General features: G+C 31.5%; 1 protein-coding gene across 4 annotated transcripts in view; it reads left to right on the forward strand.

Moving 5' to 3' along the window:
• Window positions 1-12,050: 12,050 nt before the first annotated feature.
• The window catches only part of Gad1 (glutamate decarboxylase), a 30,034-nt gene continuing 20,091 nt past the window's right edge, over window positions 12,051-21,993 (forward strand). Inside the window, exons 1-4 of one of the 4 annotated variants that reach the window (XM_088183245.1) lie at window positions 12,055-12,073; window positions 12,350-12,452; window positions 12,619-12,734; window positions 13,167-13,251. In XM_088183245.1, coding sequence (XP_088039371.1) covers window positions 12,666-12,734; window positions 13,167-13,251 — 154 coding nt within the window. In that variant the 5' untranslated portion in view covers window positions 12,055-12,073; window positions 12,350-12,452; window positions 12,619-12,665. Of the gene's footprint in view, window positions 12,074-12,349; window positions 12,453-12,618; window positions 12,735-12,934; window positions 13,018-13,166; window positions 13,252-21,993 lie in introns of those variants that run through there. The other 3 variants (XM_088183246.1, XM_088183249.1, XM_088183247.1) reach the window with 3 other exon arrangements.

Consider the following 21,993-nt stretch of genomic DNA (forward strand, 5'->3'; position numbering starts at 1 on the left):
TTTCCAAGTAAACGTAATTTTCATTTAACTATATTTTTTAATTAATTATTTTTCATAAAGATATATCATACAAATAAAAATTAACCAGTTCCATGAAACCAAGTAGATTCATTACCACAGCGCTAACTAATCTTTAGAGTTAGGAACTTAAATCTTGCAAGGTAACGCGATTTTTTGTAAAGATATCAAATATTGTATTTAGTGTGTACTGATGTGTACTGATGCAAATATGTACTTATTCCCAAAATATTAGCAGCTCAAAATCTGAATTCTCCTTGCCTTCACAATGACAATAAATTAGTAACAATAACAGTCACAAGCTTGATTCAAACTGGCTTGAAAATTTGTTTTATATCGCAATGGAAAAAATGGGAAATTCAATTCGCAAATGAAATAAATCGAAAAATTAGTGTTGAAGAATACGATATAACTAGAAACAAAACTTGGATATTAAATATAGTTATAATATAGATTAGGAATATGTACATACATAAAAAATGTAATATTACATAATTTTATTTTATTACGTGTCGTAATCTCGACGTTTCATTGTAGCGTTTCTCCTTAAAAAACTTCTTGAGAAAAATGTTAGATCAAGAATTTCTATTTCCCGCAAAATATGATGATTTCTCAAAAAAATTAAAGAGCCTACAACCGTTGCGTTATTTTTTACCGCTGCATAAGAAAAGACGGGTCCGTACCAAATGCTTATAAAAATTAAAGAGGTCGGAAATATTTATTTAAATGACAATTTTTTTTTGATTTTCTTAGCTACTCTAATCGATCTTCTTTTTGCTTTGGTAATCTAAGAACTTCGTTAATAATCAGATAAGAAGAAACCACTTTGCGCAAAAATTGATAAACTGGACTTTCCACAGAGTTGGCGAACTGTTTTTCAATAACCCAAAAAGATATTTTATCTTCATCTTAATCGAAATATGAAAAATGTAAAGTGGAAAAAGCTGCTATTGACAATTTTTTCTACGATTCAATTATTAATATGAGAGCCCGAAATTCCTTCGTAATTCGATACTCTAATCAATTGAAGTAAATCGAATCAATCTGGTCCTTCGATTATTTGGGTCCACTATAAAAAAATCAACATTCTATAAAAGTTCGTTCTCTTTGACGATCATCCAGCTCTTTGTTCATCAATAATATTAGAATATCTACAATATCATTTTGAATTAATATAATCACATACCATATATTATATAATTTTATAAACAGTAGACCCCCAATAACACGGTAAATTGGAAACGTGCTATTTGGGTGCGTGTAGTTGGGGGACTAGAAAATGCTCATACATTTTTTTGCAATACGTACATACGAATCAGATGCGTGTGATGAGATATCCTACCTTTAGTAACAGGTGCCCAAATAGCACGTCCCCAATTTAACAAAAAGTTATCGGGGGGTCTACTTTATATCAAAATTTCTCGAAAATTATTGAGTTAAGATATTAAGTTAAAATATTAAAACACCAGAATGACTACTCTGGAAAATTACTTTGGTACACATTCTCGAATAAATTTAATTTAAAGAAATTGCTTTCGTATATAAAAGAACACGATTTTTAGAAATTCGGTCTTACAATTAATCTGCACTAAAACTGTTTGAGCGTTTTTTGCATTTTTAATTATATTGTTGCTAAAAAATTGGTTGTTTATATATATGTTTATTTTTAAAGCAGATTTAAATATTATTAGTTATAATTCTAACTGCGTTGATTTTGTGTTTTCTTCTTAACGTTTCACTGTAATTTGTTTCAGCATCATCTTGAGAAAAAAAATCATTTTAATATTTCTCAGTACACATTATCTTGTAATTACCTAAATTCGAATAAGCTTTTATTAACCTAAATTTACTATGAATGAAAATAATGTATATTGAAATGTAAATTAATAAGCAATTTAATTAAAAAATATGTTTAATATTTTTTATGTTAAATATTTTTAACGCAGGCTTAAAGAATAATATTTATATATTTATGAATTTGTCTCTATGTCTTGATTTGGTTTCTTCTCGGTGTTTCGCTATAAATTTGTTTCAAGAAAAAATATATATATATAAAAAGCCTTCAATAATGTTTTTTAAAATTCCATTCTGGAGTAACACTTATGAATATAATATAGATACATTTATAAATACTAAAAGATAAATTTAATATATTAAGGAATACAGTTTTAGTCATCTATTTGCTTTTTTTCTAGTACTGTATGTAATTCGTGAAAATTTGCTCCCAAGTTCTTTTTTGTTTGTTCTCTAGTTTTATGTTCTGAAGAACAACGCATTTATTTTTTTAGAAATATCTAGAGTAGCATTCTTGGTAAATTCTAATGCCGATGTATAAACTAGTTTGCTTTTTACTCTGAGAAATATAGTTTTATTTTTACGTATAATGTCAATCATAATATTTTATTAATAGGAAATATTTGAGTAAGTTCAAAAGACGTCAAAATGTTGACAACATTTTTCCCTTCTGGTTGTTAACACAACTCTAAAACTACTCACCTGCTTCGATTTCTTTCTGGTGCTTCACCAGCTATTTCCACACGGTGTCCCGACAAAGCCGCGCAAGACAAATCCGCACGGAACAACCGCGCAGACAAACCCGCGCCGAAAATGCCGGGCGGAACAAAACTAAATAAATTAAATGAAAAAAAAACATTTTTTATAGGCTTATTAAATTTTCTGGGCCGCTCATCGATTGATATTTACATACTTACGACAAATATACTACCAAAATTATGTTACAAATATTGGCATATTTGCGATTACTTGGTACTATCACAAACTATTCCATGTTTGTGGTAGTTATTTACGGACTGCTTACCGTGGCACCGTTTATTTCAGCAAACTCTAAATATTGTTTATCCTTCAGTACATAAAATATTCGAGCAATTCATTTAAGTGTTTCAAAGTGTAAATATTATATATTAAATTAACGACAGACTGCAAACCTTAGTCTTTATACAGTGATAAAAGTAAATTAGAAAATTTAAGAAGGGTGGCGCGCAATATTGATATTAAAACTGACTATTGAGTATCTTTTAATTTTTTCGAATTAATTTTTGTTTTAAATAATTCTTAATTTTTTATGTTATGCGTATGTTTTATTTTCTTCAAAAATTTTTTTTTGTTATTATAATGAATATGTTTTATTTTATTAGATATAAAATACAATACATAGGAATAAACGTCTTCATTTAATTTTTTGCGAGACTTTGTCGGGGTGCCATTCCATACATTATGACATACTTAGCTGGTTTTTGACATGAATTGTCAAAGCGAACAACATATGCACGGCAAAATAAATTATTTTAAATACTTATTTTAATTAGCACTTACCTTGGTTGTATTTTTTATGTAATCAGATCAATAGTATTTTTTATATAAAAACGAGAAGTAATCAAGTATGACACAAATAAATTATAACTTTCAGTGTCTTAGAGTTATAATCTTTATATTGTCAAATTTTGCAGTAAAAATGAAAGTGTATTACGCCAAACTACATAATTTTTTTAAAACTAGCCCATAAACATAACACACATGGTTGTGTCCTAAATATTAATGTAAGCATAAAAAATAATGCGGGGCATTTTAGGTCCGCAGGACTGTAGTATTATTTTTTTGCTTAAAAAATAAAATATTTACAGTCCAAAAACTAAACTCACAAAAGTACAAATATATGATTATATTACTTTGAGATGTGTTGGCAAAAATTTTTTTTTGGCAGCAGTATTAAAAAAAGTTTTACGAAATAAAACTCCATGTTTGTCGGCATTGTATTGATTTTTTTCTTACGTTAACGTCTATAATCCGTAAATATTACAGCATCTTAAATGAAATCTTCGTTCTGAAATTCATAAGCAATGAAAAAGAATATGATCAACTTTTTTAAATTAAAATCTGTTTAATGTTTATTCGCAATATCAAATATGATATCAAACTTTTGGACAACCTTTCACGATAAATACTAAACCTATTTTTATCTTTAGTCATAGTTTTTACTAAATCAGTCATAAAATGTAAATGATAATATTTCACTTCAAAGCTTGTTAATTGACCACTTCATTAGTCGCTGGATATTCTCGACTGTGCATATTTGATTTTCGTTCATGTAAATTGATATGCAGGACCTATCCCATGACGCTTGGGTCATAACCACATCTATGACATTTCGAAACCCGATTAAATAACCATCCCCGTTTTGCCTTACGTAACACCGTCTACATTTGACTAAAATGCCAGAGGTCGGACCCATAGTGCGTGGGACAGCAAAACGAGCATTTTGCACAGTTGCCAGAATGGGAGCGATCTGGGTCAGGCCTCGCGTGGGTAGCCCTGGTGCACCTTGTTTTGGAAATAGGGCAAAGGACGACGCGCAAGCGCTCTGCTTCCCCTATCCTTGCCAAATTCATAATTCAACCCTTTGTGAAATTCCGGTAGGCGTCTTGCCTATCGAATCAATTCCGGCGCCAAAGAAAGCCTTTGGCAATAAAGCCCTTAATGCGTCTGAATATAGACGGAAGCCGAAATTCTCTTTCAATAGTGCCGAGATAAGATTGCAAGGGTTCGATAGAATTTTACAAGATACGCAACTCCAATTTTAGAATATAGTCATTGATACGTAATAGTGTTTATTTTAAAAATATTATAACAAACAAATCTTCTCATGATCAAGCCACTTGATCACAATAAAAGTAAGGTGTACAAGTTCACTTAAATTTATTTATTCCCAATATGACTTTAAATTTATTCGTTCCCAATATTTTTTTTTAAGGATTTTAAATTTAACTTGTGCACGTTTTTATTATCTAGAACTAAAGCATATTAAAACCTTTTTATTTTATTTCATTAATAATATTAGCATTGTGACATCTGAAATCCATTTTTCATCATTTTTTTATGGAATGTGTAGAAATGTGTAACAAATTGTACGGAAATGAACTACATACGTGTTTTATAAAAGTTTTAAGTAAGATCTACAATTTTATCAATAATTAATATACTTATAAGGGTATGTAGTACAACATCATATGTTAGAAACGTCATTTCAACTTTTTCAAGGGAGATGCAAAATTTGCCTTTTTTAAATATTTTGATTTCATTAAGATTCATAGTATTTCATTAAATGACATGCATTTTTCTGGTCAAATTTAAGGGGGAATATCTCCACCTGCCTCTCCTCAATGATGTCAAAAGTGGTCGGTTATCTAGCGTTCATTTTAATATTTTTTTATTACAATATTAATATATTTACAATAAGTGAGAATCAAATGAAGCACACCTGAACCAAATTTTGATCAATAGAAGAGCGCAAAAAAATAATTATCTCTTCTCAGTAGTCAAAAATCTACGTCAAAAGCAGTAAAATCGTGCCGTCGCCGTCGCAGTGGACACGTTCGGTTATCTAGTATTCATATTTATTTGACTTTTTATAACAATATTACGATTTACAATAGTGAGAATCACATAAAGTGCATCTAAACCAAATTTTGACCAATAGGAAACGCAATATAATGCTGTCGCAGTGGGAACGCTCGTTACCGAGCGTGCCGACACGATTTTATTGCCTTTGACGTGAATTTTTGACTTCTGAGAAGAATTGTTTTTGCGCCCTTTTATTAACCAAAATTCGGTTTGAAAATACTTTGACCATTACTCTCATATTTCAAGTCCGTATTAATATCGGTAATAATAGCTATCATATTTTTTAAATTTAGTGTAATATTGAAGTGCAGACTATGGAGCAATATGCGAGATGCGACGTCTATCTGTAGTTCTTCTTCCATTTATTTCCCTGAGAGATGAGTCGGCTTAGTTTGTATTTTGGACGTAATTTTACAGTTATTTTATACTACTTTCCTGTTATCAAAGGGCATTTTTTATTATTTATTTAATTTAGGTTGGTTACGTTTTTTTGCCCTGAACTAACTGAAATATGATTCATTTTATTATCTGATCCAAAAATAATATTAAAAAAAAGTATCTATGATAACAGGAAAGTGCATATTTTATTCATATCTCTAGTATAGAAATAGTGGATAATATAAAATATTTAGGAGTAATTGTTGATACGAAATTAAATTTTAAAGAACATTGTAATTACATATTAAAAAAAATAGTAGAAAAATAGGTTTATTATCTAGATTAAGAAATATATTAAGTATAAATACAAAAAAAATAATTTACAATAGTATAATATTGCCCCATTTTAATTATTGTGCAACACTATTAAATATGTTAAATAAATTAGACAAACAAATGTTGCAAAAATTACAAAATAGGGCAATGAGAGTAATCTTAAATAAAAATAGATTAACTAATTGTAAAAGTATGATTGATAGATTAGAATGGTTGAATGTTCAAGAAATATTGAGTATGAATGTTTTAGTATTTATATATAAGTTAGAAAATAATATGTTACCAGAATATTTTAATAAGTATTTAATAAGAAATAAAGATGTACATAAATATAATACTAGAAATAGAGAAAATTTAAAGATAATTAAGTATAAGAAAACGAGTACGGCTAGGGGAATTATGTACGGAGGTTTTGATTTATATAATAGTCTTCCAAGAGAAATCCGAAACAGCAAAAATATAACGGGTTTCATAAATGGAATAAAAAAACACCTTCGTACATATAGAAATAAATTGTAATATTAAGTCTTTATTATTGTATATTTTTATTTTTTCTTTCTGTTATGTATTTTTTATATATTTTTATATATGTTTACTAAATTTGTTAGATGTAAAGATTAGCTATTAAGCTAAATAAAGTAATAAAATAAAAATAAAATAAAATAAATAAAATCTAACATATTCATAAATTTAATCATTTATTGATATCTGAATATAACTAGAGACTATAAAAAAGCTTTTTTAAGGATAAAAATAAATTTGGTAAGCAATTGTATTTTAACAAAGGATTTTTTGTTAATTTTGAGTTATTTTGCACGGTGTGAGTCGAGAACAATCAAAAAATTACTTATTTCTTAGGCGTAATGTTCTCAAATTATTTTTAATAAATTAAATCAACGGAAAATCTCGTTTCGATAACTTCTATCAATCTATGATTTTAAGAAATTAAGATTTTAGAAGTATTGTACAGTGTTCCGTTTTTGTTTACACAAAAGTATGAAAAAAGTAAATTCTGATTTAAATAACAATTATATGCACTCACAAATTAAAATAATACAACAAAAAATATCGTTCATTTTGTATTGAACAAAATGCATTACTCTCGTCATGCTAATAAATAAGTCATAAGCACTCAATGTGACAAGGATTGAATGATTAATGCTTCTCTCATATTAAATTTTAATTGTTTTAATGGTATGTGACATTGATTATTTAAGTAGTAATTTAATAAATACAAATAGTACATAACTATTTTGCTAATTAAATAGTTTTATTATTATTCTTATAACAGACCTACTGCGTTACAACGGAAAAACAATTTACGGGTTTTTATTAGCAGTACAATTTTATACGAATTAAGCCATCTCGTTTCTCATTACAAAAATCCCACTCTTTAATTGCATTGAGTAAAAGGAAACTAATCAAAAAAACTAAACAATATTAATAAAAGATGAGGATTTTTCAGAATAGCATGATAGAACAATAAGTTGTTTTTCCTTGAATATAAAAATTTCCCATGACAAACTACTAATTATATTGCAATTTACAGTTTAAATATTGTAATACTTAATATTGACATTTCATCAGTGTATCGATCTCGTTGCCGTTGGTCAGTTGTGCATCAATTAAAACATAATCAGTGAGTACCAAATATCAATGACCCGAGAAAACCGCCATTACGTAACCCAACAAATCAATTCGCCCTTTCTGATTTGCTTCCATGCCAAAGCGCATGCGCTAGGACGTCCTTACAAACACCCTCATCCCCTTGGTGGCACATTCATATTGACGTCAGCCTCGAATTTACGGTATTTGGATGGGCCAGACGTAAAATGTCACGTGATGGCTGAAAATAAAGCCGGCCGATTTAGTATTGTCTCGAAACTAAGCTTAAGCCATACACTTTTGGTTCACCTGTAGTGTGTGTACATGTCGGTTAAAACACAAAGGGCAATTTAAAGTCAAAGGTTCTCAAACTATATTATATAAAAATATGTAATACCTATTAATAAATCACAATTTTGCGTAGACATGATTAGCCATAATAGAATTAGGTATGCGTAATTGTTATAAGTAAAAAATCGATTTTTATTGATCAATTTATAATATTTTCATTCAATTTGATTTTGATCCACTTGCAGTCCTTTCTCTGTAATTTATTGATAGATTCTTCTATCGTTTACCTAATTGAAAGGATAGATGCTTTGTTCGCAATAGTAGCCATTGTGGTTCCACCATATCGCATGAACATGCAAAGAACTGGTCCCATCACACAACCTTGAAGTAAACCAGTTGATATATTTCTTAGAGATGTATGTATGTTCAATAGATTAGGATGTCCCTTATACAGATTAAAAATATTTTTCTCGAAATCCAATAGGCATACCCTCTAAATTTATTTTATTTGCCACTTTTGTTTCTTGATCAACTTCCTTGTCAAATAGTGACAAAAAAGCTATTTCGTCAGTTACCATGAATAAATTGGCTAAGCTTATTTGAGGTTACTTTTGAGATGATTTCGTTAAAATTTTCATATGATTTTACGGAGCAAAGATCTTAGGCACAGATCGTCTCCTAAGATGTGTTTAAGTAGGATGACCAGATTTTTAAGATATAAAAAGAGGACACTACAAATAAAAACGCCGTCCCGAAAAAATGTTTCGAGGGAGCTAAAAAAAGGTCATTGAATTTTTTTTTCAAGAAAGAAAAATAGTGACAAAAAAATTTGAGCAGGGTAATTCTCCTCAAAGGAGGAGGTCTAGTCACTTTAGTTTAGGTCAATGGCGTAGCTATTCTGTGGCGATACTTAGCTATACCTCATACAATTATTTAATACAAAATCTGTACTTAATACATGTCTTCAATATGCCTCCTGAGCAGGCCTTTTGCCCCCCCCCCCCTCCGGCGCCAGACCGACCACACGCTGAAGCACGCCGATAAAAGTGTGGGAGAGTGAGGGACCTCTTTGGGGCCTGAAAAACCCCAGGTCTCAAAGGGGAAGTCAACTCGTGAACACCCAACCGAGGTAGCGTCCTTTGGACTACCAATGACGAGCGAAGCACTGTAAATTCCAACCAGCAGGCTAAAAGGGCCCGGCCATTAAGGTTCGGGGACCGAACTGGATCGGAGGAAGCGCGAAAGCGACTTCCAAGGATGAAAAACGGAACTACATGAGCAAGCAAAGCTAAGGCGAGGGCAAATAGCTAAGCATAGTACGCAGGTGTCAGGAGAACGTTTCCCACAAACACTCGAGAGAAACACTAATGAAACTCTTGCAAAAATAACGTAGTACTACGGGGGGTGGCTCCCGCTCATCCAGCCCTTAAAAGCTGGATGCCACCCATTGGGTTGGACTCGTAGGGCCTAAGTACTGGTAATGGCAGTGGTTTGAGCAAAGGATTAAGACGTAGAACGACCCTCTGCCCCCCCCCCCCCCCATTCACAAATAATATGCATAATGTATGTATATACATATGTTAATGGTTATCAGGCATTTCATTATTTCAGCACGGGCTCGAATCAAACAAACAATGTGGAACATCTAGTGCAAGGAACGTCACAGACGACATTTTAAAGCCGGCCGTGTCATTGCTTATTGTTTTCAAATACTTAACTTAGCTCATATTTTTACCGCATTCAGAAACACACTACACGAACGGTCCTTTCATCGCGAAAATGCCGCCCCCAAGCAAGTGCCGCCCGGGGCCGTCTAGAACTGGTTTAGGTATCTTATGTTTGTATATTATATATACAGTATTTGGCAAAATTAGTATGACAGTTATTGATTCTTTCTTTATTTCTTGATATTTCTATAAAAGTTACAGGTTTATACGTAACTAAAATCTTTTACGGAGGCTAGTTTTAGGATGAGCATTAATGGTAATTGTTAAGCACTTATGCTGGACTGATAGAAGCTCTATTTATCAGTAGTGGTTTATATAGCACGATTTTATTTTTTTTCTACTGAGACCTCTTCTAATTGCCAAAAAGATTGTTTTTTTTTCAATTTAAACTGGAGTTTATATAAAGAGTTATTTGAATCAGTTTGATTAGAGGCAGTGCCGTATCTAAGGCATGTGCCACCCAGGGCGATCCTTAAAATTGCCACCCCCTATACAATTTTTGCAGAATCATAAAATCAGCATTTCTTAAAATAATAAATTGGTTATTATTAAGCTCTTGTTATTCGTGGATTTATATATGTTTTAGTGCATTCACGGTTAAGAACCAGACGATACTAGACGATCCCATCGCGAATATGCCGCCCCCAAGCAAGTGCCGCCCGGGGCGGCTCGCCTCCTCCGCCCCACCATAGCTACGCCACTGATTAGAGGATCTACAAAAAACAATTTAGTATTTATTTTGATTAAAAAATCACAATTGCCACAAACATCTTTCCAGACTTTTCTGCTCAATGATCACGTATTATTCTCTAAGTCATCAATATGTAGCACAAATTGTCTGCTGTATCAGAACCTTGTAAAATAATAAATAAGGGAAAAGACGAGGGTTAAAAATGCTGCCTTGCAGGACTCCTATGGAGTTTTCCTCTCTGATTGTGACTGTGAATTTGAATGTTATGTCAAAAGCAAGGCTACAGATTTTAGGGTTTATGTATTAAACAGTGTCAAAAGCCTTATCGGTATCCAAAACAGCCATACCGGTATTTTATATTTTAAACCAGTAACTCAAATGAGCTGGTGTGTAATCTGGTGTCAAATAAACTCAAATAGAATCATTTTATTAATTATACGGAGTAGTTTTTTGAATAAGATCTTTTGCGATCTTTTCTGGTGTTTTTAATCGGGTTTTTAATGCTGCAGTTTTTTATTATAACAGGAAAATAATCAATGGTTATACAGACAGATTGTTTCGAAATGGGAAAATATCAGAACGACAGTGATTCAAGTGGCGAAAGAAGTTCCTCGAGATTAAGAAGCCATTTAAAAACCAACAATGGATGATGGAAGAAATATTAGAAGTAACGAATGATCGTAGAAAATTAAAAAAACGGATGGATCAAGTATATAAAATCATTATTTAGGGACCATAGAGAAGCCATAACAAATTAGAAGCAACTTGAACACATATTAGATAGAATATGCCATAAAAAACTAAAAAAAAAGTCAACCGGACCAGCAGAAGTTTTGAAAAATCTGAACAACGAAAACATATTCACGAAATTTCCCAATAAATATACTTCCCTAGAAAAATAAGCTATGACTAGTCGTGATCGACATTTATTCCCTTACCATCAACGAGCAGACAAGAATAAGGTTTTTGCGGAAAGTTCCTTGAATTATGGAGTCTCCAATGACCGAATTCTATTCATGATAGGACGCGATCAAGAACTCTTTTCAACCATCAAATGGAGGAAGATGGAGTACCTCAGACACATGATTCAAGATCTGAAATATGAGCTTCTTGCAAATTGAAAATAAAAATTGTATCGGACGAAGATGTCTTGGTTGCGAAATATACGCATATGGACGAACCGAAGAAGTATTTTGTGCAGCCAAAGATACGGAGAGATTTTTGGAATTATTAATACTTAAAGTACCTAAAAATGGAGCCGAGACTATATGACTAAATTTCGCATCTTATTTCCTTTACGAATCATTATTTTATTACATCGCCACAAAGTAATATTCTCATTTCGCCATTTCTGGACTATCGAACAAACTAAAAACGCTTTTCCCGACATGTAATATTCGCCAAATAGGCCACAGCTGTCTATAGCATAAATAAATTATACACACATACACATATTATATAGCACACAACAATCTATATTACCGGGATCGTATAGTCCAGTGGCGGCGCGCGCTTCTCCCAGGGTAGGGAGGATTTAACCTTCGAAACGCCCTCTGGAGCTACCCGGGAGCAGCAGTTCCTCGCGAAGAGCGGCCTGGTACGCTACTGTGTTCGATCACTAAATATACATTTTATTAAACTTATTATTTTCAGTTTCTAAACACAAAAACAGCCTAAATTCAACAAAAACGCTCAATTTTTACCAAAATATCAGCTTAAAATTTATTTTTCAGCTTTTTTGAAACATTTTATTTGAAATCTACATATTTTTAAAAATTACAACTGAAGTCTTTGTTTTATTAAAATTATTTTATACTACAAATTTTCCGAATTATAAAATCTATAAATACACCTCTAACTGCATTTTTATTTATTTTTGTTACAGATATATATTTATTTATTTATTTATGTTACTTTAAAAATAATAAATAAATAAACATCCTGAAGAAGTTTATAATTTGCTCGCAAGGCTAAATCATAAATAAAAGGTATTATATTTATTTTATAAAAAAAATACACACACACCATTCATACGCTTAGTCGTCATTTTATGATTTAATAAAAAATAGTGATTTATATTCGTATATCTAATTATTTTATATATAAATTAAATTCCACGCTCATCATCCGCCATTGCCATCACGCCGCGTACAGTCGACCGCACATGAAAACATACTCGACTTAAATTAAAATTGAGAATAATGTCGGCAAAATTCAGTTGGGATATATTTGTGAATTACTGTAAAAATTTCGCTGATAATTTACAACTGGTTGGTTCCTTCATTGTTTTTTTACACTTTTTCGATTTTTCTATATGAGTAGACGTAGACCATATTATTTATATTATTATAATATATTTATTTATTACTGCGCTACTGATATGAGATACGAACACGAAGCGACCGGGTCAAATCTAAACAATTGATTTATATATTTTTGACTGGCAAAAAATATCTATTTCAATTTTCAGTAGACCAACATCGAGACTGATCTCGTGACGTCATAATAAAATTGTGACGTCGTAGTAAAATGTTTTTGCCCTCGTCGCTGAAGGTACGTATCTCGATGCATGTAAATTAAAAATATTATTATCATTATGCTTTCACTTATTTAATCAGCGCTTGATTTTTATTATTTATATTTACATTCATAAAACTTAGTTTTTTTTAATTAAATTAAAATATGTATATTTTTTATTTTAGGCCGACAGGATGTCGTCTTTCGGAGCAGGCAGTTCCTCTGGAAATTACCAATTGTCGGCAAAAACTGGGCAGCTGAAGTACGATGGTGAGTGATTTTAATACTTTTGGATCACGTATGATAAATTTGATTTGTACGACTCAATTGTGGCTATAAATCTATACTAACAACTCAAGAATAGAGCAATCAACGAAGCCGCAATGCTAATTTGATTTTTCATATAAAAAGGGGGAGAAAGTATATGAATGAATAGAGATTTCCTATAATATTTACTCAATTACTATTGAGTATATTAAAATAAAATAGGCAATAATTAAATATAAAATTTCAAAACATTAATTAATATTTTTAAAAACTGATTGAGAATAATATTTCGGTACTATATTTTTATTACAAATTGAGTGCCGGAATGGAGAGGAAGCACGAGAATCAAGAAATTGTTTCAATACTTTGTAAAAAAAATAATAAAGTTATCGCAAAGCTTTCAGAGCTTAAAATGCATCTTTACTTTCCGAATATTCCTCGTATATATTGTAGAATTGGACACAAAAATCCTCCCTGCAAATCCCTAACTCTATATATTGCGTATAAATATGTATCCACTCCCGCTTTTTCGTTTCGGCGTGTCCCTTATCTCGACGCAGCTTCCGGCGTCTACAACAGGAAACGGAAATGGTTGCGCGTGGCAACACTCCCGCCTAGGAAATGTAACTCATTACAGATTACACGCAAAATGGTGCAGAAAATAACTTTTACAAATACCACTTAAATTGCATACGTAAATAAGTTATAATATGCTACCAAAAACTGCTTTTTATATGTGTACTATAAAATGACCAAGTACTATTTTTTCAAGCCGCAAAGCTTTATAACTAAAACTAAGAGTTCACAGTATCAGCTTTTTTATATGTATATATTCCTATACGCAGGCCTGCTGAGCGGGTGAGGAGAGAGGACAAATTCCAGGGGCCCAACTGGAAAAAATCCTTTAGCCCTTTTTTATACATAATATTATACAATAAATAAAAGGGGCGGAACATTGCCTTCAAAAGCACCCACTTTCTAAGTAGTACTTTCACAATAAACATTATTATGAAAAGAGACAAGTTGTACTTTTTTGACGCGGCTTCGTTTGTGATAAAATTTACTTGCAAATTATTATTGACTTTATTGCTTTTTAAACGTTTAGAAAATATTAGACACGAGAGAAAATATGCAACGAATATAAATTAGTATCAGTAAATTTAGGTATTCGATCTGAAAATTCAGATCAAATGCCTAAGGAAAAAGGAAAGAAGTAACGAAAAAACTAGATTTAATGAATAAATAGTCAGTTTCATGTGCTTATTCCTAAAATAAAATCTAAAAAAAACAGGATCAAATCTATACCAATTTTTTTTTTAAATATGTCATTTCAGTAAAATCTTATTAGAATACATTTTCACCAGTAGATATATATTTCTACTAGCGAAACTATAATTTATCTGATTACTATAATTTACACGAATTAACCAAACTGAGAAAAAAATATCAAACAGAATCGCAATGATTATATTAAATAAAACTGTGCTTTTTAAAACATTGCATTACTTCCATCACAATAGTCAAGAACAATAAAATGAAGTAAAAAACATACATCATAACAATATTAAAATAAAATAAAAATACAAAAAAATATTAAATGAATCATAGCTGATGTTGTACAGATTAACGTACAATGCCAGCGTATTAAAAAGATGGATGACTACTGCCATAGGAGAGTTGGCAAGTGCGCATATCCTCGCCGATATCGACATTAAAATATGTCTTTTCAAGAATAAAAGGATTGTCCACAGTACCTTTCAGTAATTTGAAGAAATGTTTTTACGAGAACACAGCGAATCATAACACAAAGCTCCTATACCCTGTTTGCGTTAACACAGTCAGTTCAAGAGCTATCCATTTCATCATTATTCATAATTGAGAGAGATGACAAGTTTGGGTTTACGCCCTTACGCAGACAGAACGGATATACGAATTTTTCCATCAACTGAATATGGTTTTTGATTGATTTATTAATAGTTCCTGATGCAAATCTCAAGTGTGAGGTTCCAATAAATGATTGTTGCAGCATGTGCTAAATTATGTTGGAAGGGAATGATTGAAAGTAGATTGCTTAATAATTTTTGGCATATTATTATCGAAGATCTTCAAAAAACATGAAACAAAAATAGTGTGACGTTAAGATAATTGTTTCCAAAAATCGACTCTGGAAACTAAATTATCTATTAAGAATTTGGTTCATTATAAAAATATAAGAATATATAGTTTTCATGTTATTGTGACACCAAAAAGTGTTCAACAATTTAAAGTACAGATCTAAAAATATTATATTGGAACCACGGTTGATCAACGCCCAAATCGCAAACTTTTGAATGAAAGTTCGCCTGCATAAAAAGGGTGGGCATTTTTCATCTGAACTTCATTCGAACGCAACAATGGGAAGACGGCATATGTTTACTGCTGTAATTTCGCCTCCCCGCCTCGGTAATCTATACGAAGGGTGGACAGATTTTCAATCTGGCAGCCCTCTTTCCCAAAGCAAGAGAGAGAGGAAGAAGTCTCAACGATAAAGTCGCCATGTTACTTCCGGCTGGATAAGCGCGTTCCATTTTCGAATATTAAAACGACAAGACAATAGAATAGAACTTTTGAAGACTGCAAGTCAACAAAAAAAGAAAAACATTATCGCGATGATACCAAAAAAAAACCGGAAGCATTGTTAAAGATTTTTCAATTATATTTTTTATTCAACTTTGTCCAATTTATTTGGTCACAAGTGACCCTGAACGTATGCAAAAAGCGTGGTTTAAATAGTCGAGGGTCACGCTTTCGCCAGATGAGCCCCTCGTGTCATTGTGCTCCCTTATTCATTGTTAGAAACAATGGCTAAAGGAAGAACACGGCTTGCGTTTCTAGTTGCCGCTGACGGGGGCGTTAATGAATGTGTTCCACTTTAAAAATCAACCCGTGATTAATGATTATGTGCGATGAACCAAAATTATAAGCCGAAACGTACTAGAGGGTTAAGTAAAAAAAAGGATTTGCAGATGACATTAAACGCATAAACTTAAATTTAAACAATATTCCTTAAAATATTAAATATAAATATTTTTTATACAAATTATTTATGCTGCGTCATTTTAATCTCCGAGACATATCAAAGATCGAGTCGAACTCTTGGATATTTGGACCAGATTGAATGATCGAAGAGAAAGCGGCTGCTTTTCACTGGCTTCTAAAGATTTGAGGCGAGTTTGATCAGAAGCGAAGCGGAACTTTTGAATGAAAGTTCTGGATAGAAGTTCTATGATCGAATTCTAAATAGAAGTTTAAAAGTATGGCAACTTTCTGGCTTATACATGGTAAGCTAATAAGTGTGAGAGAATCGTATTATATATGGTATGATATGAGTCTGCTTCCTAAAACTTTATTAACCCAATACTACTGTGATTATGATCTAAGGCAGGAGTCGGCAGTTTGTCAAGTGAGAAGAGCCAAATTGTCAAGGAAATAGCCGCATATATGTAATATCATAAATTGATAAGTTATAAGGCTGCTGGAGATGAGGTGAAATTGGAGTTTATGTCTGAAGAGCCGCAAACGTCGATGCAAAGAGCCGTATGCGGCTCGCAAGCCGCTTCTGCCGACCCCTAATCTATGGCAAGGTTTGCTTCGTGATAATGAAGCAAGATATGGTCGTTGTAATGTTACAAAAATTATCTTTATTCATCAAAATAATATCAGATTAATTAAACAATTGAACAGTTTTAATTTAATCCTTGTTGATTATGCTATATTGGAGCTATACAAGAAAAAGTTTATTACAGTTTTTCCACACAACCATTTATTGGCAAAAGCATAAACGAGTGGTACCACTTCTGAAAAAAATATAAAAAACAAAAGGAGAAAAATAACATAATATCATAATCAAAGGATCACGCAACGCCATAATCAAAAATAAAAGTCAGACATGAACAAATCAAGTTACACCCCCAAATCTTCGTAATTGGCCGCAAGAGACGCAAGAGAGATCGACCGATAAAGCACCCGCTTCCCTCTTCATCTTAACCCTACTCAAGACATGACGTCCAGATATTTGGAGACGAATGGATTCTTCAGATGAAATAATTATACAAACTGTGACTCAAAACTGTTGCATAATAATAATAATCAAATAAAAAATCACTGATACAAAGGTCATGTGTTATATATCTTGGAGAAATCTAACGTGCCTACTATTCCTTGATCCTTAAAGATGACTATAATACATATATTATCACACTGTTTGGCCCTTTGTAATACTGTGAATCTGGAATGTTACAATTCGGAAAAATTATACTTAGTGCCTGCTCGGTGGAGATATCTTGGGCTGACCGTTTTTTGTTAGGATACGTGCACATTCTTATTATTTGCATCAGCACTATTGATCCCATTTATTGCTCTCGTTGAAATCTGATCACTAGTAAATTTTATGGTAACGATTTAACCATTTTAACAGATAACGATTATGTGTGGTCCCGACGACATAATATTAGTTTTTGAAACCAAATTCTGAATATTTGAATTACCTAATAATATTATTCCATATTGTGTTTAAGATATTCCTAGCATAAAACTAAATATCAAAACCGTGAGCAAAAAATATTGAGGAAAATGCATAGAAGCTTTAATGGTTATGCAAAATATACCGAAATTGTGAAATAATGATAATAATATTCAATATTATAATAAATCACTCAGACCTTTCTCAGAATAATAAATTTTTGCTATCACGATTATATTTTACAAAAATATATAATTGAAAAAAGTATAGTTTTTATTGCTTTTAGACGAATCCATGGCTATATATTTTAAACCACCGTGTTTATTAAAATTTTTTTTGAAGAGTTAAGAAATATTTTTTAATGTCTAAAAATACATATTGAATCCAAAATTATCCGCTAAAATTATTTTTTTAGAACTATAGTTTTGTGGAATTTTTGAAACCATATCATTGTTAGTTTTAAAATAAAAAATAAAAGTAGTAAATTATTTTGAAACATATATAATAAAAAAAAAGTTAGGTCATAACATCGTAGGTTACTGATTAACGCCATTATTAGTCTAAAAACTACAGATTTATGATTGTTTCATAAAATAAATATACACGGTGTAAAGTGTATGCGTAGCGACCATATAAGCGCAAAATTAAATTATGCAAAGCTATGTGACAACAATTAACCCATCAAGGACGCCATAAAAGCAACACATTTGAGCTTACTGCCAGAATAATTAACATTTTAGGACCTAGCTAAATAACGCTAAAAGCACAGATATATTAAGTTAATAATAACAAAAAAATTGTATAGGAAAAAGGCTTCATAAGTTCTAATGCAATTTGCCAAATATATTTGCAAATACATAATACCAGAAATTCAAACATAAGTAAATCTATTGTTTATCAACATTTTGCCCGAAGGCTGTGACCGTTTTTCACCGCCAAATCATAACATCGAACTGATTCATCCCCCGACCGTTACAATGTTTATGCAAATATTTTTGTAACAAAATATAGTAAGGAAGGGGGGAATTAGTAACTTTTTCATGCGAGCTAAATTTTTCTAGTCACGCCACTGAGCATATATTTCAATACTTCGGAGTTAATCGAATCGATACCGACAATTCAGTATGAAAATAGACCTAGAAACCATCAAAATCTGTAGTAAGAGAGCCAAATTGCCTTTTCACTTCAATCGTCAGATTTGGTTCAGCCCATTGACGTTTCTGAGTCACTAAGAGTTTACCTTAGCTTCGAAACCTGGACATTCTACACATGCATATCTATATACAATTTATTATACACAATTTGTGCGGCCGTAATAATTATTTATAATTTAGTAATATAAACTTTATTAAATGCGTATATATAAAACTACATATATACAAGTGGGCACCAATAAAAAAAATCTTAAAAATACAACATACAGTAGGTTCTCGAGTTACGCGGTATCTACTTACGCGGATTCGTAGTTACGCGGTTAAAAATTTCGAAAATTAAAAATTTGTTATAATATCGATGTTGATATAGATTTGCGCGTAAATTTTTGTTCCTGGTTGATAATGCACCGGGACATCCACCGTGTGATCACGAACATATCAAAATAGCATTTTTGCCCCCAAATACGACCTCTATAATACAACCTATGAATCAAGGTCTAATACAAAGCTTTAAAAAATATTACTTAAGGACAACTTTTAGAAATGCCATAAAGGTAACTGAAGGGCAAAGCAGTATATCACTCACACAGTTTTTGAAAGAACACAATATTTATGAAGCTGTTAAAAATATTGGTGTTGCCTGGAATGAAATTGCAAAGTCTACCATGAAAAACGTTTGGAAGAAGCTTACTCCTCAATTTTTTGAAGTTGTTGAAGACCCCATGCAGGAAGATAACATAATTAATGATCTTGTTGAAATTACAAACCAATTAAATTTAAATCTGAATGAAAATGATTTCATTGAATTGTTAGAAAGTCATAGAGTGGAATTAAACAATGAAGATTTAATAGAACTTGAAGAATATAGAAACAACGGCGGTGATTCGGAGGAGGAAGTCAAAGAAATTAAAGAATTTGAGTACAAAAAATGAAAGAATGCCTTAATTTGATAGACCAAGGAATGGCTGGTTTAAAAGCACAAGATCCCGACATTGATCGGTTTGAGAAAGCCAATAAAGCAGTTCAGGACGCTATTTCCTTTTATAAAAATATCTATTATGAGAAAAAAATATCTAGTGTACAATCTTCACTGGATAAGTACGGTTTCTTATTAGATAAAATAAATCCAACACCTAAAGATATTGAAATGGAATAGTATAGACATATGACATGATATTTTAATGAATATGTATGTATAAATATTATTTTTATGTTTCTCATTTTATTTTGTAAAAAAAGTTAAGATTATAATGTATGTAGACATTTTACACATAGAAAAATTTTTTATAATGCTTTTATTTTCATTTTAACCTAATGTATACATACAAGAAGACGGCATTTAGTTCTTTTAAGTATCGTTCGGATGATTGGGGGAATGTATTAATATTTAATACATATCGGATGAGTATTCCTCTACTTACGCGATTTTCGACTTACGCGAATTTTTCTGGAACGAATTAACCGCGTAAGTCGAGAACTTACTGTATATACCTAAAGTAGTGTTTTTATATTTTTTTCTTGTTTCATTTGCAAAAAATCTCCTGCAAAAGCCTCATTAATTAATATCCTCACAAGGTTAATTTCGTTTAATTCAACAATTACTCCAAATTGGTCCAAAGTGAGGCCCCTGGTGGGGCGCTTAAGCCGGCTATTGCGGTGGGGCGCAGCGCCTGCCGCGGCTTACTAAGAATTAATTGATTCCAGTAGTGCTGCGGAATGCGCAGGGGAGAACTGGCGACTCTACTGTTTCATTTTTCTATTTATTCACAAGAGAGGGAACGCGCTCGTAAATACCCAAAGGGGAATTTGCGATTTTTACGTGGGTAATAAAAAGACAGACTTTCGTGTGACCTCTCTAGGTACCGACGTAAAAAGAGAAATATAAATATCTACAATAAAATACAAGATAAAACTAAAAATAAACATCTTACAATTTTTTAACAGTTACTAGAAACATGAACATGGCAATTATAAGGTTCGAGATTACGACTTTTCGTTCATAGGATAACGCGTTATAGCTCATACGAAATAATTAAGTTAGATCTGTGAATAATTCAGATCATATAATCAGGTCTGCCGAGAGGGGGGGAGAGGGGGCAAATTCCCGGAGCCCGTTCTTCGTGAGAGGCCCGACTCTGGAAAAAAATCATAGCAAGAATATATTTATAAAAAAAAGTAAAAAATGTTAGGCTTTGTCAAAAACCTTCTCAAAGTCAATTAAACATAAGTAAATATATACTTCAATATCCTGTCAATGTTGTGTTATAACTTATATACTAAAAAGGGCTTCTCTTATTCTCAAACCTTTGCAGTCAATCGTGAATCATACCTAAGTATATAATCAATATATTTATTGTATAATTTTCAATTTATATAAAATCAATTTAATTTTAAATATATGATTTGTATGTGTAAATGCTAATTTATCTCGGCAAGCCACGGATTACTGACAGCTGAATAGCCCACCATATTTTTCACCCCCACCCTCATCGGATTAAACACACAATATTTACTGTTTCACATCCCCTATCCATACACACAATTTACACTTTAAAATTCTCATTTAAGAGTAATTTTACTTATCAATAATAATATTAATTATCCAAATCCCATCCAAAAATAACTCTTAGCTCATTTAAGATGATAAATAATCCAAGCCATGAATGATCAATGTAATAAATATGTGCTTTTTGCAATGTGTATATATGGTTAAATAGATATTATGGTATATACACACAGGGATTTAGTACCTTAATACGTTTTAGAAAAAGCCCTCAATCAAGATTAGGCACACAGTATTCGTTCATATAAAGTATCTAATGGTGAAAAAAAGTACCTTTTATAGTCATGCCATATTTCAAACTCCCCTCGGAAGAGAATTCTATTATCCTCAATGTTTTCGAACGTATTGCGGTTTCTAAAACTATGCAAGGAAAAATATCAACATCTAAGAATTATTTTTAAAAAATTTTATAGATCGTCATATTAAAAATGCAATGGTAAAAAATTGATTATTCGCTGTAAAATATGAACTTTGTACATACATTAATTATTTTGATTTAGTCTGATATGAGAAGTTTTAATGATTTG

Source organism: Plectrocnemia conspersa, unplaced genomic scaffold (genome assembly GCF_051122295.1).
Source record: "Plectrocnemia conspersa isolate PC_06_02 unplaced genomic scaffold, ASM5112229v1 ptg000003l, whole genome shotgun sequence".
NCBI classification, from domain to species: Eukaryota; Metazoa; Arthropoda; class Insecta; order Trichoptera; family Polycentropodidae; genus Plectrocnemia; species Plectrocnemia conspersa.